We start from the raw sequence: 21,522 nt of genomic DNA, 5'->3' as shown, positions 1-21,522 counted from the left end.
TGACAATAACCTTTCTAACAGGTGTGAAGTAGTATTTCATTGTGGTTTCGATTTGCATTTCAAATATAACTAGTGGCATTGAGCATCTTTTTATGTATCTGGTGGCCATCTACAAGTCTTCTTTGGAAAATTATCTATTTAGCTCCTTTGGTCGTTTTTTAATTAGATTCTTTTTTGTTAAGTTGTATGAGTTCTTTACATAGTTCGGATACCAGCCCCTTATGGGAGGCACATTTGCAACATCTTCTCCCAGGTGACCTTTGATGATTTCTTTTGCTGTGCAGAAACTTCTCATTTTGGTGTAATCTAATTCATCTGTTTTTCTTTTACTTCTCTTAGCTTTGGGGTCAAGTCCACAAAAATCCCTCTGAGACCAAGGTTCGTAAGTGTAGGGCTTATGTTTTCTCTACTGTTGCACGTCTTAGATTCTAGTTGTCAATCCATATTCAGCACGTTTTCATGTGTAGTGTCAGATAATATAGTTAGCTTAGCTCGAGGCTTAATGGATTTTGTGGATCTTTTCAAATAATCAGTTTGTTTTGTTGATTTTCTCTATTAATTTCCTGATTTCAGTTTCGTTTATAGCTGCTTAAAAAAGTATTATCTTTCTTCTTCTTGCTTTGGATATAACTTATTACTTTTCTTCTAGTTTCCTAAAGTAGACATTTAGATTACTGATTTTAGATCTTTCCTATTTTCTACTACATCAATTTAGTGTTATGAATTCCCCCCTAAGCATTGCAAATTTCACAGGTTGTAGTTTCATTTTCATGTAGTTAAAAATATTTTTCAATTTCTCTGGAGAATCCGATTTTGACTCATGCGTTATTTAGAAATGTCTTGTTTAATTGTTTAATCTTCGTACGCAGGGCGGGCATCTGTGCTTGTGCATTCTCTCCTTCTCCCCTTGGAGCCCATGGCTTGTTGATCCGAGTTGTTTTAACGCTCCCGCTCTGATCATCCAAGCATCCCCCCCCATCTGAGTCTGGGTCTTATGTTTATTCCATCTCTTTAAATTGCACTTTTGGTCTTTTTGCATGCTTTTTTGTTTTTTTTTTTTTTTAAGCTGAACATGATGTCCTGGGTACAAGGGACTCCAGAAAAATGGGCCGTTAGTGACACTGAGTTACAGCAGAGGGGAAGGTCTGTGGACAAACCATCACATCTGTTCTAATGAATGTGTGGCAGGCTGGCTCGGGTCGGGTATCGCCTTTCCCTTTCATTTCATCTTTAACGTCCACATTAGTGTTGTCTTGCTGTTTTTGCACTCTCCCTACATGTAACACTATTATTAATAGTTTATAGTTTATTATTAAATAATATTGTTTAATAGTTTATATATTTGCTGGTTTATTTGCTCACAATACCTCCTTGCATATCAGGCCTTTTTTTCTGGAATCATTATATTTAGTCATGAATATATATCATTATTATTACCATTATACAGATGTATTATAGGTATAAAAAACTATAAAGGATATATCTATATCCTTTAGTAAGAGTTGACTGGCGTTAGACAAAAAAATGCATTTTTTTCCTCCCTTGCTTTTAACTGATAGTCTAGCTACAAATAGAACATTCTAGGTTTGGGTGGTTTCTTTCTTTCTGCACTTCAAAGGTAATAGTTCACAATATTCCATTATAGCTTGAGAAACCTAATACCCCGATTTCTTAAAAATTCAGGTCTATAAAAGATTTGGCTTTTTCTCTCTGGCTATTTTTAGGATCTACTCTTGGTCTTTGGTGATCAGCAGAATTATTATATCTTGCCTACATATGTATTTATTTCTCTAAGTCTACTTAGAATTCCAAAGAATCAAGTCATTCCTCAATTTTGGAAAATCCTTTACCATTAACGCTTCCCATATCATCTTTCATTATTTGTCTATTTTCATTATCTCTATTTGCTACTTCTATAAATCTGTCTCAATACATCCCCATGCTCTTAACCTCCTTTTAATGTTTTTAACTTACATTTTAAATGCACTTATGTACATATCTCTCTCAGGGAAATTACTAGTGCAAGTGTTTTTCTAAGATTAATAATATCACCACGTGTCAGAGATTAAATGAAATGCTTGACCTTGACTTACTAAATGTACATCTAATGTAGAATCTATAATATGAACTGCCTGAGTGATAGTAATAAAAATGAGTTCATCAGTATTACAAAACTTATACTATAAAATGAAAAACATTTAGAGTGAAAGCTTTCTGGGAGCAAAGAGAAAACAGCAGCGGTAACGCTCGATGTGTCGTAACAGTATGACACAAGTTAGTCAGGGTGAGTCATACTTACAGACTTCAGTGCTCTAAAGGAACACACTCTTTATATAACAGGAAATATTCATTTACATAATAAGCAGCATAGAGTGTGATGTTCCCCCATCCAATTACTGAATGGTAGGAAGGCTTATTATATAAAATGTTTTAAGCTGGCTCGGCTATTCATAATCCAAACAAAAATGCATATTGATAGTTCGATTGTAGTTAATTCATAAAAGCCATGATGAATGTTATAAAAGGGTCACAAATCAGAGCCAAAGAATAAGAGAAGTCTTCGTGGTTACTAATAAATTGCTCTGCGAACACTTGGCCACCCTTGCAGGTAATGATGTCACAAAATGATGAAAGAATAGCTAAGCAGCCAACAAAGTGTGCGTGCTTGGCAGAGGCACGGATCATTGCATCACTCCTGGCTTACAGCCCCTGGAAGGGGAAGATGGCTGTTAAAGGAAAACGAAAAACCCTAAGGATGCGAGTTTCAGTGGATGACCGTTCGCTTAAAGCTAGATTCTATCAACACTTGAAGTCTTAGAACGGGTAGAGGAAGCACTCAGTAAGAGACAGGCGTGGCGTAGCTGCACGACCATGCTGGTGGACATGGACGACGGACACCCAAGCTCCCACTTCTTGCGGTCTGTGTTTATGAACATGACTCAGGCTTCTGGACAGTTACAATGGGTTTTTTGAGTAGGTGGACCAGAGGCCCTGTATTTCAATAGAGCTACTAGCACAACTAGTTAGGAAATGATCTGAAAAACAGCAAGGGAAGTAGAAGGGAGGGATTGGGAAGCCTGTGTACCGAAACAAGACAGATTGAATAGCCCCATGATCTAAAATGTTGTATCATGGCAGAACTATTTATAGTGATGGGAAGCAGGTTTGTGGTTTCCCAGGACCAAGGGAGGAGGGAAGTGGTGACAGCCAAAGAGCACGTGAGAGTGTTAGGGGAAAGGGGGACACTCTATGTCTGGGTGAGGATGGTGGTCACACAAGATTACACATTTGCCAAAACTCATCAATCTGTACATTTTAAATGGGTGCATTTTATTGTATGCAAATCACACTTTGGGAAAGCTGATTTATAAAGTGCTTTTATAGGATGTTAACATGGGTTAAATTGAGTAAAAGGTACAGGAAATCTCTTTTGTATTATTTCTTACAATTGGATATGAATTTGCAATTATCTCAAAATAAAATTTACATAAATTTTAAAATCCAGGTACACATAACAGTGATGTGTTATCCCCCCAAATTAATCTAATCATATAAAATTATTTAATCATTCCTATCAAGTGATTCATGCAACTTCAATACCATGTAATCCTGAATTCTACTTTGAAATGTTCAACTCTGCTTGAAAGTTATTAAATAGTATCTAGTCTTCTGGGATTTGTTTTGGTCTAAATTAATCCGAAAATGGAATCAGTAAGTTAATTATTCACTGCTTCAGTCACTTCTGAGAAAGGAATGTAGCAAATATTCTAAAATTATTCTCTATTAATGAAACACCCCATTGTTATTTATGATACACATCACACATCAACATCAAGGCCTTAAAGAAAGTACTAGAAAAAAAGTATGTGTGGCTTGAAGTTCATCTCAGGATCAGAGAGGTCTTTGGTAATAGATTTTTAATGGATGTTTTGGGTTATTTGTTATTTTTTAAAACTTTATCACTGGTGGAAGTAATAGCATTTACCAATGGGGCTGCAAAACAGACAGTTGGCCTTACTATTCCTAGAGTAATGACCCGTATGTTCTAGTTACTAGAGTAAGTTTCACTCTATTACTAAGTTTTGCTTTTAAAGGTTCATAAGCTCACATGTCTCCGAAGGCCAGGTAGTTAACACAAATATGAGGCTCCCAGATACGACACCCAGATATGAGGCTATGGATGGTGGCACCTGTGGTAGCAACCTGAACAGTGATGCTGCTCTAAGGGGAGTGATTGGTACCCTGAGTGAGCTCATTGTTGCCATGGGGCATCATGGACACAGGGTCACACTATTTCCTGATTAAGAGAAGCCATAGATAGATCCAGAAAGAGAGAGAGGGAGAGGGAGAGGGAGAGAGGGAGAGAGGCAGGGGGCGGGGGGAGAGATATGAAAACTCTTCTTGAAAATAACAAAAAACTTTAAAACCAGTTGGTGACATCAACTGTACCAACAACTAAAGCACTCTTCATACAGAAAATTCCCTGGAATGGCTATGTCTATGAACTTGCTCCTGAAGTCATCCTCCTCCTGCTTTCTCCCGACTTCATTCATTTCACTTCGGCTGGAAACACTTTCTCACAGGACTGACAATTGCCGAGAACTGGCATATTCTCAAGGCTTACGTTTCCGTCTGTTTGCCAAATGGCTGTAATGTAATTCACAAAAGCCCTGTTTATTGAGTAATATTATTAATGGCTAGCATAATACTGTGAAATTGAAGACATTCTTTTCTGGATTATGTCCAGATCTTTAAAAAGAACATTGGTTCCAACAGGAAATGAATGGCTTATCTTAAAACATTCTTTTAAAAAGAAGGACAATGTAAAAAGCACTTGAATAAGGGTATTTTCAAATGATTGTAACACAAGTTTTTTCAGATATATTAAGTCCCCCATGTATTAAAATACTTCGAATGATAAAAAGAGAATGCCATGTTTATGAATGTTTTATAAAATCATTTTTCATTTTCAACACCTTGTTGAAAATATAGGACGGAGAAATCATTCAACTTAACAGTCTATTGACTTTTTCCCTTCAGCTGCACTTGCCAAATTTTGCTAAAGTGGAAGATATTTGTTGCTTTTATATTTATGGCTAAATTCATAAATTATCAAAATAGGTCAAACAGGCAAAATAACAAAAAAGTCAACTTTGTATTTTCGAAAGGCACTTCATGTCTACATAAAAAGCATTCAAATGTATGCTCCACCTAAATTAGAGTTAATTATTTCACTAGTTTATAATCTAACAGTCACCACCTGAGACCAGGCCTGAAAATCTCATCATGACTTCTGAAACCAATCGTCAGCTTTGACTCATTTAATGGCTCTATTTTTAAGGGGAAGCATGAAATCATCCAAGAATCATAAAATATTAATCACTTAAATGTGAGCAATTAAAAAGGGAGAAAAGAGACAAAATGGGATGAGGCACCAAGAGGAAGAGAGGGGGTGCATGGGGGGGCTGGGTGGCCACTAACTAGTCAAAATAAAACAAGAGAAACTAAGAAAATGACATATTGTTATCCAACTATTAGCTCATTTTAGATTTACTTTTCATCATAGCTGACATATAATACGATACTAGTTTCAGGGGTACAACATACTACTGAGACATGTAACTTACAAATTGACCACCCCAATAAGTCTCAGACTCCCTGGTGCCATACATCGTTGCTAACAAATTTAGTGACCGCATTCCCGATGCTGTACGTTATTTCCTGTGCCTATTTTCATAACTGGCAATTGGTACTTTTTAATCCCTTCTTCTTTCTCATCCATTCCTCTCAATCCCCTCTCCAATCTAGTAACTGTCAATTTGTTCTCCTTGTATCTGTGAGTTTATTTCAGTTTTGTTTGTTTGTTCATTTTGTTTTATTTTTCAGACTCTACCTATTAGAGAAATCATACAACATTTGTCTATCTGTTTGACTTATTTCACTTAACCTAATACCCTCTAGGTCCACGCAGGTTGTCCCAAATGGCAAGACTTTATTATTTTTCATGGCTGAGTAGTATTCCCTTGTGCAAATGTGCTGCTGCTTTATCATTCGTCTACTGAAGCGCACTTGGTTGCTTTCCATACCCTGGCTACTGTAAATAACGCCACACTGCACATAAGGGTGCACATATATTTTCAAAATTGTGCTTTATATGTCTTCATATTAATATATTAAAATTGCTGAGTTATATGATAGTTCTAGTTTTAATTTTTTGAGAAACCTCCCGCTGTTTTCCATAATTGTTACACTATTTACAATCCCACCAACACTGCATGAAGGTCCCTTTTTCTCCAAGTCCTGGCCAATACTTTTGTTTTTCATTTACAGATAACAGCCCTTCCCACAGGTATGAGGTAATATCTCATTGTGATTTTATTTGTAGAGTGACCTTAACCCCTTACCTGTGAATGTACCACCAGTATTTTCGATCAGCCCATCACTCACCACTCAGCAGTCACGTTAGTCCTTACACCACGTAGAATTAAGTCTCTACGTAACAGAATATGCCAATAATGTCCTTCGTGGCTCCTGGTATTTCTTTGTTCTATCTGTATTCCATATGTTTTGCTTATAAAAGCGCCCAGCTTTGGGTTTAGAGATATTGTTCTAAGCCCTATTGTAATCCATTTTGTCATCATTACATTTACATTGTTCAACCAGCAAGGTTTCCGCACATGCTGTGAGGTGAGGATCTGACTGTATTTCCTTACAAATCGGCAGCCTGTGGCCTCACACGGCTTCCCAGAGACTCCTTAGTGTTTGTTTTTACTGCAGGTGATTGTTGCTGCTGCTGCACTCTCCCATGTCCGCTCCTTATTCCTAAGGGTGTGGCGAAGTCTCCCCCTCAACCGCAAAACCTCACCTGACCGTCAGAGACAAACCAGCTCCTAACAAAACTCCTAAGGCATCTTACCATAGATTTTCAAATTACTTACTTAAAACTACTTACATCAGCAATGGATCAAATTTGGTTCACGCAAACCCATAAAGATCTCTCAGCATCTAAAGACTCTTTCATATAGAAAACTTTGCATAAATATCCTGTAGATGTAGGAATCCGACAGTTTTGGGGGCCCTCTCTCCAAACACCTTAAAATACTAGTTGCTTTATAAACTGTGATAATGCTGAGAAAACAAAGAAAAATGAAAACCCTCTGGGATAGGTTTGAACAGTTATTGCACTGAGTTTCTTTTTCAAACGAACTGTTCAATGTTACTGATGGCTTTTATTTTTCCATAATTTTTTTCTGAACTCATTGACATTTTAGGATCTTATCAATTTATTTTTATCTACACCCTGAAGTTAGACCAACAGTAAGTTTAAAGACTTCCTAGTCACCACTTTCACCGCCCCTCCCCCTTTTCAGAGATCCCCCACGCATAAAACGGAGGACTCACGTGCAGTCCCGTGGTGAAGCTGTCCTGAGCACAGAGGCAGCGGTAGGGCCGGCTGGCCGTGTCACAGTGGGCAGCGTGGCCATGGCACTGACACCTGTGAATGTGAGCACCTGTCAGACAGCTCCTAGGAAGTGCCGGCTCAACCGCGACTGTAGGTAAGGACCTGTGTACGTATCCACTGTGGGAACTCACCCAGGGAGGGGAGGGCGTTCACACAAAAATCAGTGTCTCTTTAACCACGTGGCTCCTCATGGGAAGTTTTTCATTATTCCCAAACTACTGAGGGCAGTGTCACCCGTATCTAAACCGCATGAGCGGTGAAGGCAATTTTCCAGCCTACCTGGGTTGTTCACACCTGTATCAACCGTGTGGTAAACTTGCCAAGTGAGAAGACATTTGATACAACTATTCCAAACTTGTAGTTAAGATACTAAAGTTTAGAATAAACCACAGGTGGAAGTTAACAGACTTGAATTGCTTTTGTTTTTCTTTCCCAAACTTAGATGGCGATTGTTTAATAGTATCATTTTTGCATGACGCTAATACTGAACAAATAAGGCTTATAGATTGGTACTCTTGTCTGGTCTAAAGGATGTGCTTTCTCTGCAGGACACACCAGTGTTCTAGCAAAACCTGATTCTAAGGGCAGCCCACATGGGTACCATTCCCACGCTGGAGAGGATGCTGCCTGAGGGGTCCCCGCTATCCTTTTATTAAATATTGCAAGCCTACTTTCCCACTATGGTCAGATGTTTGTTAATTACTCAAGGCATATTAGACTGTTCCTTTAAAGGAAAACAAATACTCTTTATAAAACTGTGAATTCAGGGAGACCATGCCCAAGACCTACAGCCTAGCCGGTAGGTACTAGCACTGTAGCTACAACTCAAGTTCCTTCTCTTTGATTTCAAGAAAACTGAACACTTACATCCCAGAACAAGCCGATCAAAATATTTGATAAACTATTTTTTTCTAAGTCAGTTATTTTTTAAGTCAGGTCCATGTTATCATAACTTCTAAACCCAATAGCTTTATGAATCAATTCTATGATGGGAACTTGTAAGAGAGAAAGGTTCACAAATCTCCCTCCTACATCTCAGGGTAGGAAATCATTTCAATCCCTGAAGCTTGGAATCTGCTTTGCTCTAAAAGCTTAGTTAATACAGTGTTACATAAACATGACAAGAATCTTGAAAACAAAATTTATAGTGAAAAACACAATGTAATCGAAGCCCTACCTCCCAGTGATGGTGATTTCACTGACGGCGTAGTAGCGGTGTCTGAGGCTGGCGGGAGGCTGGGTTGTATGGTACTGTCCGTGGAAATGAAGCCTTACTTGTGTGGCTTTCACGAACTCCTGAAGAGATGGGGTATTATAGAAATCATTGTATCCGGGGCGGGCGTTTGGTCCAGGCGTGAGGATACTAAATGTGACGTTACCACGGGAATATGGAGTAAAACTGTTGATGAAAGAAATTTGAAGTTATGAGAGGCCATTAACATGTTTGACAAAACTAGCCAGAACAATGTATTTGTAACAGTTTAAATTGTCATTCTGAAAAAATAAACAGTCCATATATTTCATACACAAACAATATAGCATCATCACAGAAAAAAACACAGTAAAATATTTCCTTGAGGACATAATAAAATTCCACAAATGTAGGTGACCTGCTAAGCAATCTGCAAGTCACATTACAAAGCCCAGAGGAGACTAGAAGCAAGAGATACTCTGAAGTCCTTGCAGGAGCTTTCAACATAATTTAAACCTCCATTTAGGGAGAAACCTGCCTCGGGAGAGTTGGTAGTGAAGGGAAGTCTCTAGCAGCCGGGTGAGTTAGTTTACCTGTGGGTCATTACCATCCCACAGCCAATCAAAATTAACTCCTAAATGCCTTCAAAGGTAATTGTTCCAGAAACATTCCTACTTGGGAAGCCGAAGGCAGTTGACAGAATCAGAATTTTCCAAATCTCCGTCGTTTGCCATTTCAAAAACACTGCAGTTTCTAGCGAAGAATTGCCAGTCTTCCCAATCCAGGCTGCCTTCTTTCTTCCTTTGAATCCTTATCGCTGTCGGCAGGGGACTGAAGAACTGGATGATGATGTAAAACACCTGAAAATAAGTAAGTTCATTTTTGTCATTGAAGGTTTAAGTCTGACCTGTCAGGATAAATCCAACCCTGGAGTTGCTGGATTCAGATATGTCCTAGACATCCAGAAATGCCATAGTAAAACCAACACAGTCTGTCATCACGTAGCTGTGCCTCTTCTCGAATATTTTATAAATTAAAGTGGAAATCAATATTAAGTTTGATATAAAGACATGAAAACAGAATATTACTCCCATGAAATAATTATTACGTGTTCCTTTTAAGTAGTTATTTAAAATGAGCACCTGTTTTTGTTAATCTGTTATTTAATATTATAAGGGATGTTTCACATGTAACTTGGATACAAATCTCTAAGAAAATAGGCCCTGAATACTTTGTTTTTAGATTTTTTTATCTCACACATTATAATATACTACTTTAGGGAGGTCATCTTCAATGGCTGAATTCAGTGTTTACTTTGCAGTAGCTTCAACTGGGTCCCCAAATAGATGTCTAAGTTCTAAGTCCTGGTACCCATGAATGTGACCTCGTTTGGAAATAGAGTCTTTGAAGATGTAATTAGGAATCTCAACATGAGATCCTCCTGGATAGAGGATGGTCCTCACAAGAGAAAGAGGAAGAACAGACAGAGACAAGGAAGGCGGCCTTGGACTACGGAGGCAGAGCCTGGAGCGCAGCTGCCGTAAGTAAACCAAGGGGCCACCAGAAGCTGGGAGAAGTGGGAAGTCGTCTCCCTCCAGCTTTGGGAGCGAGCACACCCCTGCCGACATCCCAATTGCATCCTCCTGATCCTCGGAGCTGAGACAGAACACACTTCTGCTGTTTGAAGCCACCGCATCTGGGGTCCTTGGTGGCAGTACCCACAGGAAACGAACGCGCAATGATTCAAAATGACTCAAGTTACCTGATACTGTCCGTTTTCCAAATCTAGGGACACGGTCACTCCTCGATCAAGCTGGGAGATGTTCGTAAACACACGTGACACCCACGAAGTACCCACATCATTGTCATTGACAAAAGAAAGGGGGTGGGCGTCAGGACTCAGCCGCAACACCCTGTTGCCGGTGGTGTCCTCCACGCCGTTAGGGACGCAGTACCGCTGCCGCAAAGGGTGCACGCGGGGGTGGCTGCCGGGGCACCGGCAGTGCGGCTGCACGTGCAGCCCGGGCAGGTCCCCGGAGAAGACAGCCAGGATCTCCCTGCGGGTGTCAAGAGGCAGACGGTAAGGACCAGGGGCTCCATGGCAGTAGAGGTTCCATGAATTGTCACAGAAGAATATCGCTGTTTCAGTGTTTTCATGAGTGTCGCTTTAGCTTTCATAATTTTTTTTTTACACAGAACGTAAAACCAAATTCATTCCTGGCCCCATAAACATACATACCCATTTTCATAAAATAAAACATACTCATTAAAAAAAAAGCATCAACTTCTTCAGTATTTGCATTTTTATATCAAGAAGTGTGCACAATCCCTTGTCTGATGAGCAAGATATTTAAATAACATAATGTTTTACGGTGACTATTTGTAGTAAAAAGAAAAGGTAATGTTCACTCAGGCTGTTAAACTGACCACTGTGAGGGCACAGTACTATATTGAAAATAACGAGTTATAGCCCTCGCTAGTGTGGCTCAGTAGATTGAGTGCTGGCCTACCAATCAAAGGGTCCCTGGTTCAATTCCCAGTCAGGGCACCTGCCTGGGTTGCTGGCCAGGTCCCCAGTAGGGCCTGTGTGAGAGGCAATCACACATTGATGTTTCTCTCCCTCTCTTTCTCCCTCCCTTCCCCTCTCTAAAATAAATTAAAAAAAAAAAGAGAGAAGAATGAGTTACGGATGGGGACCCCGGTGCACCCACAGGAAGTCACAAACAACGATGAGTCTATCTGCTGCTGTTCTCGGTGAAGGGCCAAGGCCAGGGCCGTTTGTCAGTGGTTTCCTGTGACCCATCAGCACAGACACTGGCACCCGAAAATGCTTCCGGGGCTCAGACCGGATGGCGGAGCTGCCAGCCGTCAAAGAACGCCAGTTCCAGGCAGATGTATTCCATGTTTCCATTAAGAGCAACATACCTGCTCTCAATCAGAATTACTCAATCAGAATAGTCAGTCAGAATGACTATTCCACCAGTCATTCTCAACATACACAGAAAGCCTATGTATGGGCATTCTTCCACACAACACCTTTCCAGGCATCTCAGGTAGGCCAGCACCGGCCACCCAGGTCTAACTGCAGACTCCTTCTTTTAGACCCTTGATGGGGGAATGCCAGAGCCAGGCGGCTAGCTGATTTACTAAATCACGCAAAGTAACACCTTCTATAAATCTCATCGGTATTTTCCGATTGGATCAGGCTTTACACAGGACCAGAAGTGACTATTCAGTGAAATCTCACTCCCCATGATGGACTTTATTCCCCCCAAAGCCCTGCAACACTGTTCTCCAGAATTCGTACAAAGATAACTACAAAGGTGTGAGGATGTTGGCAGTAAACCTCCCCAACAATGTTGTCCAATGTTATAGCACCCTTTATTCAGGCACCTCTTGATTATATAAGCCAACAAAAAAAGTTTATATGGCTGATGGGCATATCACTAAGCATAACACCTCAAGAGAAATGCTTCTCAAATATGTAAGAGTGTGTCCTGCCATCCGGACACTCACCAGACTAATCTACATCCTCCTTGAAGAAGTATAAACAAACATTCTTCTCTTTTTGTCTTCAATAGAAGTAAATAGGGTCAACTCACCCATATAACAACATACTCATATACTCAAATAATTCAGAAAAGGAATTTGAGAGCATGGTAAGCAGAACGTCACTAGAGTCTTTTCTGAATGGAAAGGAAATCTATTGGCCTTTAAGAATTCCCAAGAAAGTCCCCACCGTTCTCAAGATGAGGAAATACTCCATTAAAGCTAATCCAAGTCTAAATAATTATCTGTTCACTGGGAAAAGAAATATATAACAACACTTCAAGTTATTCATTTTGTGTCTCCAATCTAATATACCAATTTCTTGAGACTTTCACATATATCAAAATAATTCATCATTTTCATTTTCCTATATTTCTAGTATGTATAAATTCAACAAAGCAATTTTAAAAGGTAGAGATATAGCAGTTTCTTAAGTATCAGACATTACTTCATATAGAATATTTAAACAAATGTACCCCAAATCTAAAATACAACTTCTTCAAAAATAGAGTTTTCGTAGAAGAAATCCTTTGTCAAGAACTTGAACAATTTCATACTATGAGGAGTTACCCAATAGAGTCCCACCAGGGAATAGCACCACAGACTAAGCCAAAGCAAACCCTGGAAACATTAATTAGATGATGTTTGCCCAATGCTGTAGACATGAAAAATGCTATCGTCTTCATGCTGGTCTTATTTAAGTACACTCAGCATTTATCCTCACACTTCTCGAGCTTTACAATACCACATCTGCTCACCTGTTTGTAAGAGCCACTTGGTATAAGCGAAAATCTTGCATTCTTCCAACAAACTGCTCTAAGCCTGCAACAATACAGACACATATATAATCTGAGAAGTCTCAGGTTACCAAGCAATGGCAGACAAACATTCAAGTGACATTCCTTTAAAGCAACAAACTTTTAATCACGTACATATCACAGCCTTTTCAACTTCTTAGGGGCCAATGTGTATATTCTGCTAATTCCACATGAATAACATGAGTAGTCATTCATACTTATCTCCACAGACACTGTGACACTTATGGCAAAGTCAATAGTTCAGCCAGTACCTACTGACCCTACTTGTGATCTCTCTCCAGAAGTCCCCTCCTGAAGTCAGATTTCTCTCTAGTGCATAAACCTAGAGACCTATCATCTCATCAGCCCTAAATTAATTGTCACCTGTTTCCAATGCAATTTCCAGAGCATTTGCATTGCTGAGAGGAAGACTCCCCACTCTCCCACCCGTGAGTTTGAATCATTCACATGTCGAAGGCCTCCTGGCATAACCCCCAAGTCCCATCACCTTGTAACAAGTCTTCTCAGACAAGCCAGGTTCTAAATCCAATCTGCATTAAATTAGGTGACCTTTCAAGGGGTAGGTAGCTATCAACATGAAACCACAATGCCATGTTATTAATTCATTTAGCAAATACTTATTTAGGGTTTATTAACAGATCAGTCCAAGAGACTAGGAGTAGAAAAACGTAAGACAACTACCACCCCTATGTTTTGTTGTTGTTGTTACATTGTAAAGATGGAAACTTGAAAATGGTAAAATTCTAGCCAGAGTTTGGATCATGGGGACCCAAGATGAGAAGTGGTGTAATAGATAATGCTAGTTCTGTAACTCAGTGGGTTTTTCCAAAAATTAAGTGAACAGCAATGACCGATTCACCAAAGGAGCGCTTCTTCAAAATGTGGTTGTTTTTTTTAAACTATTCCCTGGTTGATTTTGTCTTAGTAATAGAACGTTTGATCTCTCTTGGCTGTAGCTCCTTGTGGAACCACAGAGGAAAACTGGGGCAGGGCGAGGATGCGTCTGATGAATTAAAGATGCAGAGTCCACTCAGTACTCGGAGAGTCTAACGCTGCTCCCAGGAGCGGGAGGAGGCACAGGAGCAAGGAAGGGTGAGACACGGGGGCCTAAAAGGGCGTGTCTGTGTCTGTGTGTGCTCGTGTATATACACACTTAGATTATACTTTTATATTTAAAGGGTATATACATATATATGAATATATATGAATATATATGTATACATATATATGAAAGTAACCAAGAATACTTTACGTATGAGTATTTCTTCATGAGTATGCATGTTTTTAAATGTTGAGTAAATATGCTGGTGGCTCCTTCCTTTCTGCCCGGGCCCCAGTCTTCCACGCCCCTCACACCCGAGCCTGGGTCAGGGGGCTCCTTGTGGCCTCTTGTGCTGACTTTCCTGTGGACACAGTTCCTCCATGTTTTCTGCCAGAAACAGGCAACTCGAGCAAGGGCACACTAATTATTGCCTACAGTGGTGTTATGAAGACCAAACAAAAAAGGTTCTATTCAAACTGTAGAAGTGTTTAGATTTCCAACACAGGTTCTTTTAAAATATATAATTAGCTCAATTCCTAAGGACTGGCCATCCAGGCAAGTTGGTGAATGGATTGGGACCCGAGATCAAAAGCTAAGCAATGTGGGCAGTGGGGTAGGGAAGGCGGTGCCTTTCTCAGGGAGGGGAGAAGAGATGGGAGGGTCAGATGCGAACACGGGAAGTCGTCGGGTGCTTGCGTGCTTTTGCTCGGGAAGTAGCAAAGGCAAACTGAGGAGAAATCACTCCTCAGGGCGTGGCTGTTTTTCTGGGGTAAGAGGCAATGCTGTCTACCAAGAAGGAAGCTGGGTCTGGCTCCTGTTCATTACCTGCCCTTCACCTATCCCCGCCCTCACTCAGCCCCTCCCTTCTAGCATCTCCCTACCCCCAGCCCCAGCTCCAAGGACTGAATTCGCCATGCCCCACACCTCCCAAACACTCTGAACCCCAAGATTTTCTACATGATTTTGCCTCTGCTTCAAATGTTCCCGGTCCACCCCAGCCCCTAACCTCTGGGCTTTGAAATGCCCCCTGTGGGAAACGGTCTTTGGCCCAAAAGGACCCTGTAAGCTCCGCCAGCTCAGTGCACTTCTTGTTCTGTACCACGGACAGCTATTTTCTTCTGCTTATTAAACAGAAAAGTACATTAAACAAACTTCCTTGGCAAGACTCACAAAGTAGTAATGGGCCGTATTTGCTGTTCTATCTTTAACTCGTGGCCAAGTTCCTGGCACATGGTCAATTGTTCAAAAACAATTATGAAGGGAAAAGGAAGGTGAGAAGCAGGAAGGAACAAAAGTATTTGGATCTGTAATAAGGATCTAGGGCTGCTGTTGAAGATGAGTGAGGAGGTTAATCAGGGGGAGAATTATAAGGATCCTCAAGAAGTAGTTTGAAGGCCCTGGCTGGCGTAGCTCAGTGGATTGAACACGGGCTGTGAACCAAAGTGTCGCAGGTTCGATCCCCATCCAGGTACATGCCTGGGTTGCAGGCCATAACCCCCAGCAACCGCACATTGATGTTTCTCTCTCTCTCTCTCTCTCTCTCTCACTCCCTTCCCTCTCTAAAAATAAATAAATAAAATCTTTTTTTAAAAAAGTAGTTTGAGGGCCATCTAATATCAGAGAAGTGAAGTCCCCAACCAGCTGACAACCCAGGAAAGAGATTAAATGATTACAGGCATCCAGGGTTGAAGGTGTTCAGACAGGATGCATCAAACAAGGAGAACAGGAAGGTAAGATTCCAGTGACGGAGGAGACGTAACACACCACCCTGCTTGAGTGGACAAGAAGGTGAAACCAGGTGAGAGGTGACAGACCAGGAGGAAAGAGAGGAGGCAAGGTATCGGCCCCCTGAGAAGTCAGAGAAGCGTGTGGTAGAAGGAAGAAAGCGAGATGTATTCAACAATTACAGCAGTGACATTAGTGCTGGCTGGGGACACGCCGGAGCTGAGCAACGCTGGTCCTGCCTTGGGCAACACTGACTAACAGAACATCAAGAAGGCTCTCCCCAGAATCAAAGCGTGTTTTGCCACCAAGAAATACCCTCTGGATTAAAACGACACTATTAGAGGTTGAGCCATGGTGAAGTCTTATCCCCTAGTACCTGTGCACATGATCTGACTTGGAAATAGATGTAATCAAGTTAAGGTGGCATCATTAGGGGGGTCCTAAACACATATGAAGGGTGTCCTTGTAAGAAAAAGAAGCTCTACAAGAGGCACAGTCGCACACTGAGCAGGACACAGGACAAGAGAAGCAGAGAGTCGAGTGAGGCAGCTACTGGCCAAGGAACATGGAGGACGGACGACCCCCACCTGAAGTTAATCACACACAAAGAAGGAATCTTTCCTGCAGGTTTCAGGGAAAACAAGGCCCTACTGACACCCTGATTCCCATAACTGGGAGGCAATACATTTCGGGTACAAGCCCCCCACTGTGTAGTACTTTGTTACTGAGGCCCAGAAACTAGAATAGTCATCATTTCCTACTTCTCTTAACATCAGAGAGGTATATAAATCTTATAGTATGAATTACCCCATTTTTCTCAGTGTAAAAATTGTCTAAAATGTTTTTATATAGATCCTCCAAACATGTTTTATCTCAAAGCACCGGAAAGCACAGATCATAACATATAAATGATAATCACAGGAGTTTGAAAGAACTTCTGTAACTGAAAGACAGCAAAAATGGTGAGCTGTATGATTTTGTCAAAGCCTGAAGCATGGCTTTGAATTGCCAGGGTGGCTACATTGTTTAATGCATTCATTAATTCAACCAATATTTATTGGGATCATATTCTGTGTGCTAGGTACTTCCATAAGTTCCAGAGATACACCAGTTAAGAAAAAAACAGACACACAAAAAAAAACAAACAAATGAATCAAAAAGCCACTTGTTTTTATGGAGCTAGCATTCATGCAATGAGATGAACATGATCAATGCATACTTTATATAGTATATTGGAACACAATAGATAATATAAGAACAGATAAATTAGAGAAGTTTGGACAGCATGGCTGATTCTAACTTGGGGGAACATTCAAGAGAGGCCCCATTGGGAATGTGGTGCAACAGTGGAGAGGGAATGAGCCATGAATGTATCTAGAACGAAATATTCAGTGATACCAGCTGGGCCGTAATAGCCATCCAAGTGCAAGGTGATGGTGGTCAAACCAGGGTATACAAATGCAGGCATGTATTTTAATGCTCATAAACTAGAACTAACTTCCTATATTTTACTAATACTTCAAGGGGAACACAGCTGTGGAGGAATAATGATGTCTGCATTATCATCTACAAAAGGAAGGCGCTGGGTTTGATGACCTTTCAAACCTTTTCGGCTCTAAATTTTGGAGTGTGAACACGGCACTTCCATCCTCTACCACAGAATGTGCATCTGAAGAAATCACCAAAACAAGTTAGGAAAAAGTCTCCCAAGACACAGAGTTAGTGTAAATCACCTATTCTAAACAAGATTTTGATTTGGGGAGATCATATCAAAATACTTCAAGGACGAAGTCATAAGAGTAAATTTGCTCATTCCTTTGCTAGTTGCCAATTTTTTAACAAGAGATATTCAGCGGAATAAACATTTCATAAAGAGACTATTCTTTGGAAAAATATTCATATGACAATGACAGGTCTAAATTATATAAATTGACAAAGGAAATAGACATGACTCATACCAGAAAGACCTCATAGTTGTCTAGTGAGAAAATTGATAGGTAATGACCGGAAAGAAACAGTACATCCACATTATAGCCAGGAGCATGACAAAATAAGTTAAATGGGAAAACTGTTGGATAAATTTGACAAACTTTTAGGTAGAATGACCAGGAAAAGAGGGAAGACTCAATTACTAAAATCAGGAAAGAAAAGAATAAATATTACAACTGACCTCACAGGCTTGAAACCATTATAAGGCAATCTGATGAACAACTATAACCTCGAAAAAAAATGGTCAAATTGTTAGAAAGACACAAACTACTGAAATTGACTCAAGGAGAAATAGACAATCTTAGTAGCACTATAATAAGTAAAGAGATTAAAGTAGTAATACAAAATTTTTCCACAAAGAAAATTCCAGGACCAGATGCCTTCACTGGTGAATTCTTTTAAACATTTAAGAAAGGAATAGCAACTACCCTTCATAAGCTCTTGCAAAAAACAGAAGAGGAAAAAATGCTTCCCGACTCTTTCTATGAGGTCATCTTACCCTGATACTAAAACCAATAAAGACATCACAAGAAAAGTATAAAGTAACATATCATTGTCTTATAAATATAGATGCAAAAATATTTAACATAATATATACTAACAAACTGAACACAACACCCTAAGTGAAAGATTATACACCATAAGTAAGGGGATTTATCCCAGATGCACAAGACAGATTTGACATGTGAAAATCAAATAATGCACAATATTGACAGAATGAAGGACGGAAACCAAATGGTTATCTCCAAAGATGCAAAGATGCATTTGGCATGTCCAACACTCTTTCACGATGAAAACACTCAACAAACAATGAAAGAAGGAGCTTCCTTATCTGTTGAAGATTGTTTATAAAAATCAACAGCTAACATCATACTTAACGGTAGAAAGACCACATGCTCTCCCCTGCGATCAGGAGCAAGACATCCAGCTCGCTCGGCCACTTCTACACAACACAGTTGGGAGGTACAAACCCAGGCAATGGAGCATGGAAAAGAAACACCTTCCAGATTGGAAAGAAAAACCATAAAACTCATGTGTACATGGGGAAACTTAAAACTTATAAAAAGAGAAATCCTAACTTTCAAAATTGGGACAGATAAACAACATATGCTTTTATTCATAAAATGGAATGTTAATGTTGCAGTGAAAATATCTTTGAGAAGCAACGATGAAGACATTTTCACAAAAACCAAAGCAGTTTGTCTCCCACCAAATGTACTATAAGCAAAGGAAGGGGGACTTCTTCAGGCTGAGGAGAAACAACCCAGCATGGAATGGAAAGTTTCAGGAAACAGTAAAGACTACCAGAAAGAGCTAATCTCTAAAGAGAGCAAGAAATTATTTTGTGGGTTTTACCTGCACAAAATACAGCTGTTTTAAGTATCTAGTTATCATCTCTCTAATTGAACATTTTTTTCCTCCTCACCATAAGAAAATTTTTATTTTTAGTAAAAATAAATAAATATAGACCATGGTCATTATTTTAAAATATTTGTTTCACAAAGTCAATAAACTTATTATCTAAATTAACAATATAAACATTTCTATTTAGGATGGCAAATTTTACTGAGTACCTAACATAAACCAAGTATACTTTATTTGTAAGTTCCACAATTACCTTGGAACTGTATTATTTATAAAACATTTTACATGTGAGAAAAACAAACTAGAAAATTCAATTGAGAAGTTGAATTCTTCACCAAAGTCACTTGCGTTTTAAGAAGCGGAGCTGGGATTCAAAGTCAAACCTATCCGATTAGAAATCTCTGGCCTTGCTCCTCAGATAATTATTCTTGCAGCAATAATAATAGTGTGTTATGTGCAGTTAGTTAAACGTCCAGTGAAGATCTGTCTGTCCTCAACCCACATTAAAGTTAGAGTATAGGGTAGAACACACGCTTGCTCCTGAATCTATTGCCACGTCTCTACAAATAGACATATTTCATTTCCCCAGACATGCACTTTTTTCCATTGTAGGTATGAATTATAATTTATTTAACTTGTTCCCTTTGAGGTTTTTAAGTGGTCCCAAGTATTTGCTACTTTAACTCATTCTACAATGAACATTTGTGTGTACCTCTTTAAGGCCTTGTCGAATTATATTCTTTGAGATGGTGTCCTAGAATTAGAATTCTTCAGTTAAGTAGCTTTGACATTTTTACTTTTCATAGGTTGCCAGGTTATCCCAAACTCTTCCCAATGCTAGTATTATCTCTTTTTTATTCCTTGCCAGATGAAGTATAAAATGATAGGCATTGTTTGAATTTGAATTCTGTTTATTAGTCAGATGTTTCAATATGTTCCGTTAGGGTTTCTGGCCACAGTATCATGGTAATAAAAGTCCTTAATATACCAGGATTACAGACATATTTATCTTCATTTTCCTCTCCTGCCTCATGGAGTACATATTTCACATTTAAGTATTAATTCACCTGCAGTTTTTATTTAGCATGGTTATAAGGAACACCTTTAACTTCTTTTTTTACTTTTGTGACAAAGTTGGCTGACTGTCCTGATGCCATCGCTAGCTATCTCTTCGTCAAGGATCTGAACCACCACTTTCATCCTTCATTAAACCCCTCTGTGCCTACATACCCCTTATTCCTATACTTTTCTTCCATTCCATTTACCTGTCTTAATTCATCAGTTTCTATACTTTTACAATTTCTTTTGTTTTTACCTAATCCCCCCAAAATCTCAGAAAAACTCTAGCACAACCTCAGTGGAGGTTAGAAATGTTCACTCATGGGACACAGGTACAGAGTGGACGGAGTGCGCCAAGTCCAGAGTGGGGTGTGTCAAGACAAAACACACCTCAGAAACCGTGGCAGGGAGACTAGAGGCGGTCAGATGCCAATCCGTTTCTCCCCTGTGTGTTTTCTTTCACAGACACATAACACTGGAACTAACCCCCATGTTGAAAGGGAAACTAGAACTCTTGATACATCAGCTCAGAAATAGCTCTGCAAAGTTTTGATTCAGGTGATTTTGTGTTTTGAAACCCCAGATTTGGAGGACTGTTGTAGTTATTATTTCAATGACTTTAGAGACTCCTTATAAATACACATTTGCTACCGCTACCCCTGTAGGTTTTGCAGCCAACTGGAGACACAGAAGTAAAGCTACGACTGGAAGAAAGTGCCCCACAACGAGCTGACACGTGTCGGCTGTTATGGTCGAAGGTGTTTCTACTCATGTATTGACAAACCAGACTCAGCAAGTACAATTTTCCCATTAGTATGTAGCATATGTATGTAGGCTGTATACATTTTATGGGTGTATTATCTTTATGGTATGTATACATCATTGTGTAGCACACACGTATTTTATATATGTATGTGTATACATGCATTACATGCAGACATACCAAATATGTCTACACAGTTCATCAATACATATACAAAGCCTTGTGAAGGCATTCCTTCCATCCAGTGACCGATGCCCTAGGGGCAGCAACGCAAGGCCTGCAGCAACAGAAACTGTCATTGGTAACGCACGTTTTCTAGAAAGGTAGGCTAGCTGGAGATTGGACTCAAAGAGTCTGTAGAAGCCAACACTGGTGGGAAAAGCTGTGCTTCCCGGGCGCGGAGACAGGGAAGCCAAGCGAGCCTAACCAGAGAAAGAAGGAAAAGACCCCTCTGTCCCCCAGGGCCGTGAGTCTCAGTCCCTGGACTCGAGCCCGCCTCTGCTCCCAGCACGGGCAGAAAGCGCGGGCGGCCGGCCTGGCACCGCCTGCCGGCACCTC

General features: G+C 40.0%; 1 protein-coding gene across 1 annotated transcript in view; it reads right to left on the bottom strand.

Moving 5' to 3' along the window:
- Positions 1–21,522, bottom strand: part of USH2A (usherin) — a 511,215-nt gene that overhangs the window by 446,450 nt on the left and 43,243 nt on the right. The window contains exons 5-9 of the mRNA XM_028531335.2: positions 12,962–13,025; positions 10,417–10,711; positions 9,330–9,514; positions 8,640–8,861; positions 7,402–7,495 (exon numbers count right to left, since the gene is read on the bottom strand). Of these exons, the coding sequence (XP_028387136.2) occupies positions 7,402–7,495; positions 8,640–8,861; positions 9,330–9,514; positions 10,417–10,711; positions 12,962–13,025 (860 nt within the window). The remainder of the gene's footprint in view (positions 1–7,401; positions 7,496–8,639; positions 8,862–9,329; positions 9,515–10,416; positions 10,712–12,961; positions 13,026–21,522) is intronic.

This window comes from Phyllostomus discolor, chromosome 15 (genome assembly GCF_004126475.2).
Source record: "Phyllostomus discolor isolate MPI-MPIP mPhyDis1 chromosome 15, mPhyDis1.pri.v3, whole genome shotgun sequence".
Taxonomy (NCBI): domain Eukaryota; kingdom Metazoa; phylum Chordata; class Mammalia; order Chiroptera; family Phyllostomidae; genus Phyllostomus; species Phyllostomus discolor.
The sequence above is the reverse complement of the archived record's forward strand: the minus strand, read 5'-3'. Positions and strand labels throughout refer to the sequence as shown.